At 60.7% G+C, this 15,266-nt stretch overlaps 3 protein-coding genes across 3 annotated transcripts; all 3 read left to right on the top strand.

Moving 5' to 3' along the window:
* Positions 1 to 3,306: 3,306 nt before the first annotated feature.
* Positions 3,307 to 4,773, top strand: DCS_06682 (uncharacterized protein; the record flags this gene model as incomplete). The annotated part of the gene is made up of 1 exon (XM_040803970.1): positions 3,307 to 4,773. One exon carries the CDS (start codon positions 3,307 to 3,309, stop codon positions 4,771 to 4,773), a length of 1,467 nt encoding a protein of 488 aa, XP_040654074.1.
* Positions 4,774 to 7,110: 2,337 nt separating this feature from the next.
* DCS_06681 (putative MFS transporter) lies at positions 7,111 to 8,615 on the top strand (the record flags this gene model as incomplete). Its single annotated transcript, XM_040803969.1, has 4 exons — positions 7,111 to 7,337; positions 7,393 to 8,084; positions 8,151 to 8,440; positions 8,517 to 8,615. 4 exons carry the CDS (start codon positions 7,111 to 7,113, stop codon positions 8,613 to 8,615), a joined length of 1,308 nt encoding a protein of 435 aa, XP_040654073.1.
* A 4,127-nt stretch (positions 8,616 to 12,742) lies between these two features.
* DCS_06680 (uncharacterized protein) lies at positions 12,743 to 13,018 on the top strand (the record flags this gene model as incomplete). The annotated part of the gene is made up of 1 exon (XM_040803968.1): positions 12,743 to 13,018. The coding sequence occupies one exon, from the start codon at positions 12,743 to 12,745 to the stop codon at positions 13,016 to 13,018; it is 276 nt and encodes a 91-aa protein (XP_040654072.1).
* Between the last annotated feature and the right edge of the window lie 2,248 nt (positions 13,019 to 15,266).

The raw sequence follows: 15,266 nt of genomic DNA, 5'->3' as shown, positions 1-15,266 counted from the left end.
GACCCTTATTTAGTCTCAATTTCGACATTCTGACGAATATCGACCAGCAAGTCCGTCCGTCACCACTGCAGCGGCTCGGTCCTCTATTCAAAAGTTTCCATTTCGACCTTTTGACGAATATGGACCGACAAGCCAGTGAGCCGCTGCTGCGGCGACTCGGACCTCCAGTCAGTTTCCATGTCGGCATTCTGACGAATATTCAACCAGCAAGTCGGTCCATCACCACTGCAGCGGCTCGGTCCTACATTCAAGTTTCAATATCGACCGTTTTGACGAATATGGGCCAGCAAGCCAGTCAGTCACTACTGCGGCGACTCGGACCTCTGGCCGGTGTGCATGTCGGCATCTGACCAACGTTTGACCGGCCAGTCGATGCAGCGACTCGGACCACCATTCGAGCGAGAATTTCCACATCCTGAAGAATATTGACCAGCAAGTCCGCCCATCGCTCCGGCAGCGACTCGACATTCGCCGTCATCTTTCCCATGAGTGCAAGTTCCATGTCGAATTGGGACACTTGCAGCTTTCTGATCGGTGGCACATGGACTATGAACCTGGTCGCGCCCGATGGCATGCAACCCTGCTCAATTCCTTTAAACGGGGCATCAAACACAAGGGGAACGTCCTCGACGTCGTTTCACGCCACTCGCATCCCCCAAGGATGAAAATGTTGAAAATGGCTCATGATGACATGGGCAGCTCGCCGGGAGAATTGCATGCATAATGGTGGTCAAATGCGGTTGGCGAGCCGTGCTGTTGCTGCTACGTGCTGTTGCTGCTACGTGTTGTTGCTGCTACGGCACACATGCTGCTGCCTCGGACCAAAAATAAATCTCGACGGAATGCGTCGAGCCCTTTGCGGACAAGGAGTAGCCCGTCTCCCGAGACCTCTAGAGCAGCACCTTGTCCGATGTTGCCATTTTGTCTCGACAAACGTACCGACGGTCCGGCGATGCCGACAAAGTAATCATCACTCATGTGCCTCCCTTGATGGTATGCCACGCAGCAGAGACAACCCACCAGGGGCGGGGCGTCGACGACGGCGCATTCATCAGTACGTACACCCCACACACGGCAAAGTGCTTATTGCAGGTTAGCGCCGCGCCGAGGTTGCGGCGACCATTCCGACGTCGGTTGACCGAGAACAATTTGCATCATGGCTAAAATCAACACCGACGTCATGAAGCGCGCGGTCCGCGGCCCGGATGTTTGCACCGGCGAGGAGCCAGCCGTCTTCCTCCATCGGCCGATTGTCCACGTACGAGTAAAGTAGGTGGAGGTGCCGACAGACATCTGGATGCCGGCACCCACCACCCTGCTGCGACTGGTTTGATCACCATGGATCGATGGCTGGCTGGCGCTCTGCTCGTACAGAAGATTCGACAAGACTGTCCGAGGCCGTCTCGATGTAGTCTAAGTATGCTGGCCGTGTGCACATGGCAAGGCCGAGGGCCAGCCGAATGCCAGTACCTGGAGGGGGGTTGTGCACGGAACGTGAATTCGGGAGAGGCTGTGGCTACCAGTGCTTGCTGCATGTACAAGTGGGTGTAGGAATACATCAAAATAAAGGTACAGAGTACTCCTGCTGGTGGTGTGGTGTCGGCCACTCCGCTCATCGACAAGTACTCCGTACATGAACTCGATCGGTGAGGCCAAGTTCAGGCTACGTTGTATGCACAGGTACTTACTTGCAAGTACTTGCAGCACGCATGCAACTTTACTCAGGCACGCAAGTGAACATGTCCAGATGCTTGCACGTACAGCACTAGGCCAGCCACGAGCATCATGCCGCCCGCGGGTGACAGAAAAATAATAGAGGCGGATGCACAACCATGGCCAAGCATGCTGTGCTGTACATGTGCAGGCGCGCAAGTACCGAGATGCGACGTTGTCATAGGTGGGCCGATGGGAACATGTTGTCGTATCTGTTCTCCGTACGAGTGCTTGCAATTACCCGCCAGGTACTATTTTAAGGACTCAGGCGGACTTGGTCAACCCGATAATCACCGGCCAAGGCCGTGCGCGATCCTACAACCAAGTAATTGATACAGTACACCGACTTGCGTACCGCGCGACACGAAGAATACTGTACATGTGCATGATACATACTTACATGCACGCGTCCGATGAGGCATCTCGTGCGACGGGAGAACCCAGGATGAATTCCTTCGTTGCGGGCGCTCGCCGCGCAGGTGCGCTTGTTGTGTTTTGAGTACAGTGGGCGGGCAGGCATTCTGTCATGCACTATTTTTCACCCCTTTGCCACTGTCGTGGTGCCTTTTAGCGGCTCAGCCACGCCCACTGGAGCTGCCAGATGGAGACGTCACAGCCCCTGCTAAGCCGCAAGGGGTCAAGGTCGGTAGGAGCGTGGGCGGTCAGCTGGCTGCTACGAGTAAGAGCGCGCACATGCGACCGGGGACGCGCCGAATTCAGCGCCGTACACTTGGCCGCGGAGCCTCGAGGACTCCGGAACGGTCCATCGAGCCCGATGCGCTCAGTCGTCGCCCGCTGCTACCCTGCCGCCACGGCGGCCGGAGAGTGTAGGAACCGACCGCATTGGTGCATGTGGCGAGCCGTGTTGCGTTGCCGGAACTTGCGTCGTGCCCGTCGGTGCCACGGTAGCGACAGGCTCGGTGCGAGCGCTATGCCTTGGTGCTGGGCGCTGGGTGCTGGGTTGTGCCTTGTGCTGGGGCTGGGGTGCTGGGCGCTGGGTGCTGGGCGCTGGGTGCTGGGCGCTGGGTGCTGGGTGCTGGGTGCTGGGTGCTGGGTGCTGGGTGCTGGGTGCTGGGTGCTGGTGCTGGGTGCCGGTTGCTGCTGGGTGCCCGGCGCCGGTACCGGTTACCAAGTCTGTAAGTTGCCTGTACTTGCGTGCCCCAACGCCAGGATGAGGCGTGCCAAGTCCAGAGTACGCACGAGCGTGCCGATACATGTACTCGGTACCTGTAAGTGTGGTGTGCGGGACCCTGCGACAACATACGAGGCTTGCTGCTAAAATGAGCGCCTTAGGTCCTCACCACTGGCCGGCTGGCCGGGTGCTTTGTTATTCCCCCCTTCCACACCGCACCGCACTGAACCGCCTCGTTCCGTCTCCCTCCATCCTCACAATTCTTTGTTGTTCTCCTCATCCTTCGACTCTCCGGCCGCCAATTCCTTGGTCGGCCCCTTCCATCGTGACTCACCTCGTCGTCCCGTCGCTGCTCTCTCGACTGGTACGACTTCTCGGGCGCCATCGCCCAGCGGCGCCTCCCCTTTCTCGTTCGCACCGCCGGCCAACAAACGCCGCCCATCGTCGTCGCCGTCGTCAAGATGCGTCTGTCGTGGGCACTCGCCCTCTGCGCCGTCGTCGGCGTCGACGCCAACCTCTTCTTCCGCCGCCAGGGTAATCAAATCCCGGAGCAGTCCGGGGGCCAGGCGGCCAACCCGGCGGCGTCGAGGGTGTCGACCGTCGTCGTCGTCGCCACGGCCACGTCCTCGTTGGCCGTCGCCAGCAGCTCCTCGGCGGCGGTGGCATCGTCGAGCTCGGCCGCGGCCTCGCCCGGCGGCGACACGACCGTCACCGTCACGTCGACCGTCACCGACTCGTCCGTCAGCACCATCACCGTCTTCTCCACCACCTTCACCACCATCACGACCAACATCCTCGTCACGTCGACCGTCTTCGGCACCACGACCGTCACCAGCAGCGACCAGGCGACGGCGACCAAGACGCTGTACGAGACGTCGACGCAATGGGTCGACAAGCGCAAGCGCAGGCGAGGAATCGACGGAGACATCGCCCCGCGAACCGCCGACCCGCCTGCCGAGGCTCCGACGGCCGCCTCGACGACGACGGCGGCAGGGAGGAGGCCGCAGCCGCGCGCCAGGCTCTTTAAGCGTGCCACCATCACCAGGGTCGTCACCGTGACGGTCGGAGGTGCCGCCGGCGCCACCACCGTCACCAGCAACGTCGTCAACACCGTCTTCTCCACCAAGACGGAGGTCACCACCTCCACCTCGATGCTCACCGAGACGGAGCAGGCCAACGCCAAGACGACCGTCACCGTCACGAGCACGCTGGTCGTCACCTCGACGAGGGTGGCCACGGGCGTGCTCAGCACGGCAACCTCGTCCGGCACGCCCAGCGGCGACGACAGTGGCGGCGGCCTGTCGACGGGCGCCAAGGCAGGCATCGGCGTCGGCGCCGCCCTCGGCGGCATCGCCATCATCGCCTTCGTCGTCTTCCTCTGCCTCCGGCGGCGGCGCAAGCCGAAGCCGGACCACGACGACTTCATGGGCGCCTCCGAGGTGCCCGTCGGACCCTCGAGCGCCGCCGGCGCGGCGGCCATGTCCGAGGCCTCGCCCGCCGGCGCCTACCTCTCCCCCTCGCGCAGCCCCGTCGGGTCCGGAAACATGGCCGAGGGCTACCGCGGCACCGCCCTGGCCGACGGCCGCGCCGGCTACGCCAAGCCCGACCTGTCGCCGCAGAAGACGGGGCAGAGCCTCGGGCCCGAGGATTCCCTGCCGCGCCACCCGACGCCCGGCGACTCGTCCGTCGTGAGCCCCGTGACCATGAACACGGCCGAGCTGAGCAGCGACCGGGCGGCGGCGGGCACGGCCGAGCTCGCCAGCGACGCCGGGGCGGCCGGGGCGGCGGCTGGCACGGCCGAGCTGGGCAGCGACAACGCCGCGGCCGAGCGGTGGCACAACGCGAACGCGGCCGAGATCGACAGCCACGCCGTCATGAGCCACCAGAGCGGCCCCGTCTACGAGATGCCGACGCAAAACTACCGGTGACGAGGGGGCGAGGGGGGGTTCGAGCGTGCGAGCGGAGGGCCGTCGACGACGGTTGGCGATGAAAGGTGGCCCGTCGACGGTGGAAGCCGCCTGGGTGGCTAGAAAGAATACTAATACCCTGGCGCGGGCTCCTCCAGCAGGAGCCGGCGACGCGGGACGGCAGGGTTCCTACTCCTTGATTGTATATAGCACACGCTCTTCCATTTGCGAACGCCTATATAATACGAATTTATCCCTTGACCCCGTCTCGCTTCCCGTCGAGAGAGGACTGCGCACTGGACATTGACTCGAGCTCGAGAATGGCGGGGCCGCCGAGGGATGCTGGCCGATGGCCGCAGGATGGCCGTAGCGGCATGAACTGCAGAGACGGCGTTGCTTTTGGCGACGACTTTGGGGTACGTGCAAGCACAGCTAAATGGCGTGCAGGTACAGCTAGGTGGACGAGCGGAAGACGCCGACGTTTGCTCGGCCACATGGTACTGTAGAATGATGGGGTCAAATGAAATGAGAAAAGCAAAACGAGGGTGACAAAAGTAATGCTAACGGTGTGCGGAGTTTAGTCGGCGTAGTTGCAAGTAATACGCTTACGGAGTAGGATGTACTTACTTAAGCACAGTACGGAGTAAGTACAGTAAGTACTCCGTACTTGACCCCTAATTCCTTGGTGCATCAGCACATCCGTACTTGTACTCCGGCCGTACTGTGCAAGGACTTGCACCCTCGTCACTTTGATACATGGACTGGTACAGTACTCTCGACATGCAAATGTACGAGTACCTTGGGCAACACTGGCTCTGACTGCACCTTCTGTACTCTATACTCCGTACAGTAGTTGTGCTCCGTACAGTAGTTGTACTCCGTACTGTAATAGTTGTACTCCGTACAGTAGTTTTACTCCAGACAGAGTACCTAGGAGGGAGGACACCTACCCTACTGGATACTTAAATGTACTCCGTATGCACGGAGTAAATACTTACGGGGTGCTGTGCCAAGGTATTAATTAGCATGTTTACGGAGTACTTGCACCTAATTACCCTGTATTACTTACTTGTACGAGGGCACTGTAGTTGTAATTACTGGTGCTCAAGCATTAATAAGTACTTACTTGTACACTTCAAGTACAAGTAGTAATCCCTGCACCTACTGACCGTCTTCACTACAGTAGACTCCGCATAGTGCTTGAAATTCATGGATAATTTGCACGCATAATATCTGTACTCGCTTCGCGTATACTAGGTACTTTTACACTACACCTCTACGAGCGCATTGTATATCGTCGCGTCCAACAAGCATTTACACGCGTACACGTACAGTACACTGCACAAACCTTGATGCAAGTACGGAGTACCCTTATGCGTACTCTACACGGAGCGTGTACTGTAGCACCTGGACAATCATAAGTGGGTGAGACTCTAGGTACTCCGTACATACAGGGTATTAGTACATACGTACAGCACTTGCACTATTTGTACAAGCAAGTACAGTACAGTGTTGGCAAGAGACGTCAGCGATTGCCAGGAGCATCCAATCCCAAGTCATTCTCCTCGGTAATTACGGTGCAGAGCGCAGGTACTGTACATGTCCTGCACTGAACATTTGCTGTACTGTGCATGTGCTATACTGTGCATGTGCTATACTGTACATGTGCTATACTGTACTGTGCTATACTGTACATGTGCTATACTGTACATGTGCTATACTGTACATGTGCTATACTGTACAAGTGGTGCAGGTACGAACAGGTACTTGCTTGTGGCATTACCCGCACGACCACTTGAAGTAGCTTACTTGTCACGAAGCGTGTCCATGATCTTGCGCATGTACATGTACATGTACACATGCTTTTCGTACGGAGTAACACTGTGCCCATGCCCTCCAAAAACCCGAGTGTTACAGTGGTATGCAGAGATAATACACAGTGTTCAGGATTCGCATTGGATGCTGGCCTGCGAGGCAGACGCTTCCTTCGTCTCAATCACCACTGGCTCTCTGCATCGAGTCGCATTCCCCGACGGATACGGTTGACCACCACCATCGGCCGAGAGAGGCAGCACGTTGACTGGTCCTCGGGGCCATTTGCACCTTGTCCTCCTTCTCCACCGCGCCGCACCGTCGCCGCGTGGGTCGCGGCCGATCGATCATGTCAGGGATCAATCTTTTCACGAGCTCGCCTCCCCATTTGTCAAGCCGATCCGTCGTCCGTCATGGCCGCCGCTCGATCCTACGACATCAAGGCCAAAGGACGGTGACGCATCGTCGACGGTAGCCGCCTGTGCCGACGAGAATTCGGATCCCCATGTGTGTGACTGACTCGGCCGTGCCTCGCCTGAAGCTGAAATGACGGACAAGAAGCTCGACCTGTACGTCGACGTCGACGGGTGCAGCCCGAGCGACCGGCCACCGATGGCCGATGGGGCCGTGACCGAGACGGCGCCCTCTGGCGGAAGCCGGCCGACGACGACGGCAGAGGACTCTACCGTCGAGGAGAGGCGGCTCGTCCGCAAGCTAGACCTTCACATCATCCCGCTCGTCATGGGCCTCTACCTGTTCAGCTTCCTCGACCGGTAGGGCCGCGAGGGATCCCGGACGACGGTGCCCTCCGCTGACCGCCTCCTCCAGCGTCAACATCGGCAACGCGCGCCTGTACGGGCTCGAGGCCGACCTCGGCCTGTCGTCGACGCAGTTCCAGGTGGCCGTGTCGATCCTCTTCGTCACCTACCTCGCCTTCGAGGTGCCGTCGAACCTCGTCCTCAAGCGCTTCACCCCGCGCCGCTGGATCGCCTTCATCGCCGTCGCCTGGGGCGTCATCGCCACCCTCACCGGGCTCGTCCAGTCGTACGCCGGCCTCGTCGCCTGCCGGCTTCTGCTCGGCGTCGTCGAGGCCGGCCTCTTCCCCGGCCTCACCCTCTACCTGACCTTTTTCTACACCAAGAACGAGCTCGCGCTGCGCGTCGGCTACCTCTTCGTCAGCGCCGCCGTCGCCGGCGCCCTGGGCGGCCTCCTCGCCTACGGCATCGGCCACATGGCCGGCCTGCGGGGGCTCGCCGGCTGGCGCTGGATCCTCATCGTCGAGGGCCTGCCGAGCGTCGTCCTCGGCGTCGTGACGTACTTTGCGCTGCCCAACGACGCCCCGACGGCCTACTTCCTGTCCGAGGACGAAAAGGCCTTGATGGAGCGCCGCCGCGGGAGGGAGTACGGCCACACCAAGTCGAGCGAGCAGTTTGGCCGCGACGACATGCGCAAGGCCTTTGTCGACTGGAAGGTCTGGGCCTTTTGCGTCGCCCAGTTCGGCGTCGACACCATGCTCTACGGTGAGCCGATGCTCTCGCCCTGCCGCCCGGGGCCGAGCCGTCGGAGCCGAGGCTGACACCCGCCAGGCTTTTCCACCTTTCTGCCCACCATCATCGACGGCCTGGGGAAGTGGACGGCGCCCCAAGTCCAGCTCCTCACGGTGCCGTGCTACTTCTTCGGCGCCGCCTCCTACATGGCGACGGCCTTTGCCTCGGACCGGCTGCAGAGGCGCGGCGTCTTCTGCGTCGCCTTCGGGGCCGTCAGCACCCTCGGCTACGCCATTCTGCTCTCGGACTCGGCCTCGGCCGTCCATTACTTTGCGTGCTTCCTCGTCGCCGGCGGCCTGTACGTCGTCGTCGGCCTGCCCCTCGCTTGGGTGAGTTCCCGCCACCGCGCCCGACGTGCGTCGGGTAATGAATGGTGGTGCGCGAGCCGACGTTGACCGTCGATAGCTGCCCAACAACTCGCCGAGATACGGCAAACGAGCGACGGCGACGGGTCTGCAGCTCACCGTCGGCAACATGTCGGGCATCATGTCGGCCTTTATCTAGTCAGCGCTCCCGATCCCTCGTCCCCCCCCCCCTCCTCGGCCGTCGGTCGGCAACTGACGCGGACCTTGGACGCAGCCCAAAGGGAGACAAGCCCAGGTACGTGCGCGGACACGCCGTCACGCTCGCCATGGTCGCCATGGGCACCTGCACGTACGCATTCATGTGGCTCTGGTACTCGCGTGCCAACAAGAAGCGCGAGAGCGGAGAGATGAGCGACAAGCATCGGCGGATGGAGGAGGAGGAGCTGATGGAACTCGGCGACGACAGCCCGCGGTACAGGTACACGCTCTGAGGAGGAGGAGGAAGTGGGGGAGGAAACGACGCAGCGGCGGCCGGACCTGAAGGGAGCCGGGTCGCACGGCGCAGGCCAAGGACCGAGAGCACAAGGCGCGCGCGGGTACGAGCCCGCGCAAGCACGACGCGTCGCCCGTCGCCCAACCCGATGGACCTTTCCGGATTGCGTCTGCCAAGTCGGACGGACAGTCTTGGCGCGCGACGGCGAGCCATGACTCTGCAGCGCTTCAGGCCACCTGCCGCGCCGGCGTCGCGAAACAGGCAGGCAGGCGTGCAGCAGGCCGGCAGGCAGGCATTCCGCGGCATAAGCAAGGCCGGGGATGGTGAAGACGGAGGCACGTTCGTCGTGGGCGTTGCCTTCAGCCCTCGGACGGCGGCGATGAAGCTACCGGGGGCGAGAAGATGGCGCGACCGTCTTGGTTCGAGAAGCCGGCGAGCGGCCGTCGTCCGTCGGCTTCTGCTCGTCTTTCTCGCTGACCAGCGTCGACGACACGGCGGGAGGGGCGGGAGGGGTTCACGTCGACCCTTTTTACGGCTGGGTGGCCGAGAATTGGGCGACAAGAGGCCAATGGCAGGCTGGGCGATCATGCATGTATATGTATCCGTGCCGCATCATGGACGTTTCCTGCGTTGCCCTTGGGAAGTGCATGCTCTGGCCGACGTACCTGTAGCATACTGTTTGCCCAAGTGGCAGCACCCCCCCCCCTGTCATGCATCTGCGCACTCGGTCTGAGGAGCAGCTCGGGCGGGGTAGGTTGTACGCGCAACTGCGTGCTCGCTGCCGCATCTGGCTGACTTTTTGGCCATGGCGCCTCTGGACGGCGATGCTCGACGGTGAGAACGAGGGGAGATGTTGCTCTCTTTCGCCGTATCCATGGATGGTTTCGGCAGAGGAGATGTGCCGTCAAGGCTAGGCTGTGCACGGCATCCTAGGTATCCGATGTCAACAAGTGCACCCGCTTGTGGTGGCAGCCATTGTGCCGGGAAGCAAGCGAGACAGTTGAGATTCATCCATCGTGGGCATCGGCTCGAGCCGTGCCAAGCATTGTGGCACAAAGCTTGGCGGAAACTTTACAAATACGGTTGAGGACGGCCCAGTCGGCCAACGGCGTGCGGTGACGGTATAATAGCAATTGTAATCTTATCATCATGCTCCGTGCGTAGCCAAGAAACGGACGAGTTATGGATGATGTTCCGTCCAACCGTGACTAAGACCAGGTATCGCCAACGGCGGTACACGCGACGCCCCCCCTGGTTTATCTGTTCTTGTCCCCGGACGACGACGCGTAATGAAGTCGTCGCTGACTGGTGTGCCACGGAACTTTTGTCAAACGGAGTCGGAACCGTCACCGGTCTGGGCCCCTCGGCGTTTGGTTTCGTGCTGGTCGCCAGGACTGTGCATCCATCCTAACATTCGTCGTCTCGGAAGAGGATCACGCACGGGTTTCAAGGCAGTTTGCGCGCCATCCTTCCTCTCGCACGTAGTACGCAACGCGTTGAATTTCCAAACGGAGGGGATGATAATTCGCCCGTGAAGCCAAACCAACATCAGATACTCGAGGGGAGCGCGTCGAGCGACCGGCAAGCAACCGGCAGTACAACGTGCTTCATTCCGGCCCCCGTTCCAGGAACCCGTGGTTGGTCGTCCGACAATGTGCTCATGACGCGGCCACGACGTGCAGGAGGGCCGGAATTAACTCATCTGAAGCAGGCCGGGGCCCGCCCGCGCGTTGTGCACCTCGTTGGGCTTGTGATGGGAACGTGGAACCTGAATGGGAGGACGCACAGGGCACGCGTAAATTCCCGATGTTATTCTTTTCAGCAACCGTATAGCGTATGGCTAGGGAAGGGGGGGGGTGAGAGGGTGAGAGGGGAGGGGAGGGGAAGGGGGGGGTTTGGGTCTGATGGCTTACTCGACTTCCATGCGGTTGGCTGATGCGCGCGCGCTTCGGGACTTGACACTCCTGCGGCAAAGATGCAACGCAACCAACGCAACGCAACGACCTGGCTGGCTTGCTGGCTGGCAGGCACGCTGGCTGGTCGTGAACAGTGCGCCCGTCGTTGGACGCCCAGCTGTGACGTGTTCTCGCCACCCTCTTCTCCACGCAAAACACATGATGCTTCCTGTTGTTTCGTCTGCGTACGGACCACAGGCTGGTAGGTCGATACGAGGGCACACGTGCCCTCAAGTGTACGTATGCCTACATGCGTGTAACTGTGCTTGAAGCAACGGTTGCATGTAAGTGTGTGTGCATGTGCGAATATGTATGAAAATACGCATTCATCTACCCGTATGGTGTATTGATCTGTATTCATGTGTTGGTGTACTGGCACTGGTACTTGCCTGACAGTGTGAATGTATTATTAGCATGCACGGTGTATTATTAACATGTATTAATAGCATGCATTCTTGGCGACTACACCACTACAGTACGGAGTATTGCTGTACAGAGTACGCAGTGCGGAGTATTGTTGGCATGTCTGTACAAGGTGTTGATAGTGTGCCGTACTTGCTCCCTACGGAGTGCACCTACGGAGTACTGGCATATATCATGTCCGATGTACATGTACTTCGAGTTCGGAATAATAGTTGTACACTTGCACGAATACTAACCCCAGTGCAGTAATACTTTATCCATGCAAACACCTCGAGTCGAGGCACACACCTCGCCTCCGGCGCAGGCAGCCGCCGCTCACCCGTCCCTTCCTCCGTTGTTTGCTTCCTCTGGAGCCCATTGCCAGCTTCAGTTTTCAAGGCATATGGCGCAACGTGGCCACTCGCACACTGTCAACTCGGTCGCCGTATCCGTCCCCCCTCGAAGAGCAGATGCAGTCACAGACGCAACAACCGAAGCCGATACCGATGCCGATACGGCCAAGACCCATTTGCAACTGTATGGTTGTATACGACCAAGGCGGAGGCAACGACGACAGCAGGGGGGAGGCTGCATGCCGGGGGGGGGGGGGGGGGGGGGGGGGGAGAGCTGCATGGCCTACCCAAGGCATTCATCATTCATTCATTCATCCATCCATCCATTCATCCATCCATCCACCCATCCATGGCGAGCAGCAGGTGACGAGTACGCGTACAGTTCCACAGGCCCGTCGTGCAACACGCCGACGCCGCACGTCGGCCCCCCCTCCCGTCGGCGTAAGAGTACCAGCACGCCCCCCCCCCTCCCCCCGTGTATCGGTTCACCACTCATGAATACGAGGGCGAGCACGGAGAACGTGCGAGTTGGCGCTGCCAAATGCAGACGGAGCAAGTACATGCACACGAGGCTGCGGTGGGACGGGCCAGTTTTTGATCTCTTTCCTCCTTCGGCGTCGCCTGCAGGCTGCCAACAATCCAGGATACACTCTTATGTGACGCACAGTCTATCGGGTACGCGACAGGGAGCAAGGGGGGAGGCGGGAAGGGGGCGTCCAGCTTCGGCGTGTGTCCGAGAGGCTTGCGTGGCCTGCCGTTCATCGAAGCGGACGGAATCACTGGCACCACGGGCGCGGTAAAGTGCGAGAGGCCGCCGGACGTACATCTATTTAAGCCGTGGCCGCCTCTCGAGGGCACCCAGACGGCACCGGACCAGCAGCATCAAGGTATCACCGACGCACCGAAGCGCCATCGTACGCAGTCGCCCACCCTGTCTTGCATCCTCCCTCCTCCCCTCGGACGCAGAAGCACGCAGAGCTCAGCCGGCCGGCAACGACGCGGTACATAATTACCTACGACGAAAAGTTTGGACGTCACGACGGCAGCTCCAACGTCGCTCGACAGCTCGTACCGCAGACGGATCCTCAGCCCATAGATAGTCGACCCCGACGCTGCCGACAAGATGATGACACCCAAGTTCCACAACCTTCTCGCCCTTGCCTTTGTCGCCATGGCCATGCTCCTGGCTTTCACCTCGGCCGCCTCCAGCACAACGGCCGTCGCGGCCACGACGGGCCGCGCGACGGCGACGGGCACCGCGGCGGCGACGGCGAAGGCGACGGCCTCGGCTTCGGCCTCGACCACCAAGAAAAGCGCGGCCATCAAGGCCAACGACCCGACCCTGCTCGCCGTCTCCATGGTCGCCGGCCTCGTCGCCTTGAGCCTGACCTTGTCCTAGGTCGACGGTCCGACGGCGAATGGCAACGGGCACGCCCGCCACCACAAGGGGGCAGCAACCGGAGACGAAAGGGGGGGCATGGTGTGGGCAGCGACCGCAGGGCCTGGCATGGCATGGCGTTTCCTGCCTTGCTTCGCTTTCGTTCTTGCCATGGTACTACCCCCCCCGCGGCCTACGCAAAACCACAGGAATCGCCATGTTCCCGTGCGTGACCGGACACTTAATCTTCGTCGAGAAGAGGCGGCGGCGGCGGCGGCGGCGACAGAGCAGTATGATACACGATAGGATGGATGTAATATGATCAACCGCCCTCGCGCAATCGACCGTGCTCCATGTGTCGCTTCGTAGCCATCGTAGGCAAGATGGTGCGGGAGCAACCACTTCGACGACCAGCTTTGCCAGCGACGGGCGAACACCAAGGTTGTGCTGCCCCGTACGGAGTCGGTGCATGTCACGCTCAGCAGCGGCAGAGGTTCCCGAGATGGCGTCGGAAAAAATCGCTCCACGCGCACACCCAGCTGGGCTTCGGATTAGGAAACTGGTCATTGTCACCCATGGATGCGGTCCCCCGAGTGGTGTGGTGCGCCGTGCTGAGTCGGGAGGCGCTCTGGTTGACCGTGTGATGTGACGTGATGCCGCGTGTGCTATGGCCGCATTCATTTGCCTACGGCACCGATAACTACGAGCACGCACATGAGCGTAGGTGTACAGCCATACGGTCCTGCTTTCGTGCGTTCAGTTGGTGCTACTGTCCTGCCGTCGTGGAGAGAAGGCGGCCGTTGCCTTGCGTCACGGCCAAAACGCCTTCTCTCCGTTCCTCCCGTGAAAGGCTTCCGGCTGCTTGCGCATCGGCGCTGTGCAGGAACCGACGAGTCCCTTGGTCGTGTGCATCCCTGACCGGCGTCCCTGGCCGCATCCCTGGCCGGCATCCCTGGCCGGCTAAACGAGGAGGGACGGCATCGGTCCTCGTGATTTGACCTGTACACGACAACGACAGCATCCATGTTGGCGGCACCAGCTCCTCGCACGCCCTACCCCGTACTGTGCCCGTGTGTTGCACGCCGCACAGGATCCTTCCCAGACCCCCCTCTCGGGCTCTCGAAGCATCGCTCTTGGCCGGGCCATGTGGCCCTGGGGGAAACGGCCGTCGTCGCCAATCGGCCATCCTCGGCAGGGTTTCCCAAAGCGATACGGTCGCGGCTTCGTCGTTCAAGCGAGGGGCGGATCAAACAAAGGGTCCGGGACCATGGCGCGGCTCGACAAAGCACCAGCATCCAAGGTAATAGCGCGTCCCTCTCGTCGGATGCTGACGACTGACGTGCAAGTTGACATCATGACGGCCACGACGCCCATGTCGTGACAGAGTGGAAGAACTGAATTTCCGGGTGAGGCGAATGACACCGTCGCACGTTGCAGGGCCGTTAGTTAATCCGCCCCGTCAGGCCATCGATGCCTCAACGCCGGCCTTCGACAAGGCACCGGCACAGAGTTGCCAGCAATAACATGCAGCCCCTATCCCTTCACAAACAGGTTTTCCTGCTAGTGCCAGATGGATACTACGTGGCACACCGAAAAGCTACGAGAACGCTGCGGCGGTATGGGTGCCCATGACTCCGTACTAGTGTCCAGATCCATCCATCGCCTGGTAGGTCGGAGCACGCAGCGTCAAAGTTAATGGTCGATGGCGCCCAATCATGGCCAGCGCTGAGCCCAACGGCCTATCCATTTGTCCATGGCCAATGGCGTGCGGTGTCGGCACGACGCCTCGCCCTTCCTCCGGAGCATGGTGTGCGCGACGGCAAGTCTAGAGTGGCAGAATAGGACCCCAGCTGGTGTTGATGCCAACACATGCGGTGGTCGATTTACTGCGTAGCTGTACGGAGTAGTGGTGTTGCGAACGATATGCCGCTGAACACAAGGAACCCCCCCTCCCCCTCCCCCCCTAATGATCCGCCTGGCGCTGCCCCGCCGTGGCGACTGGTGGGCCCTGACGTCCGCCGGCGATCGTCTAATGGGGGGACCGACCTTGTCTACTTACAGGCGGTCGGCCCCATTCTTGGCGCTCCGGCTACCAGCCAGCCACTCATCGGGTTCGGGGGGGGGAGGACCCTGAAACATCGCCGAGCTCCGCACTGGGCAGGCTTCGCAAGCAATGCATGCGAGTGCGAGTGTTGCAGATATTGCAGGGCCATGATTGACGGTGCTATGGCTAGAGTGTGCCATGGCTAGAGTGTGGTGCCTCTAGTAC

This window comes from Drechmeria coniospora, chromosome 03 (assembly GCF_001625195.1).
Source record: "Drechmeria coniospora strain ARSEF 6962 chromosome 03, whole genome shotgun sequence".
Taxonomy (NCBI): Eukaryota; Fungi; Ascomycota; class Sordariomycetes; order Hypocreales; family Ophiocordycipitaceae; genus Drechmeria; species Drechmeria coniospora.
This window is presented reverse-complemented; position numbering and strand designations above follow the sequence as displayed.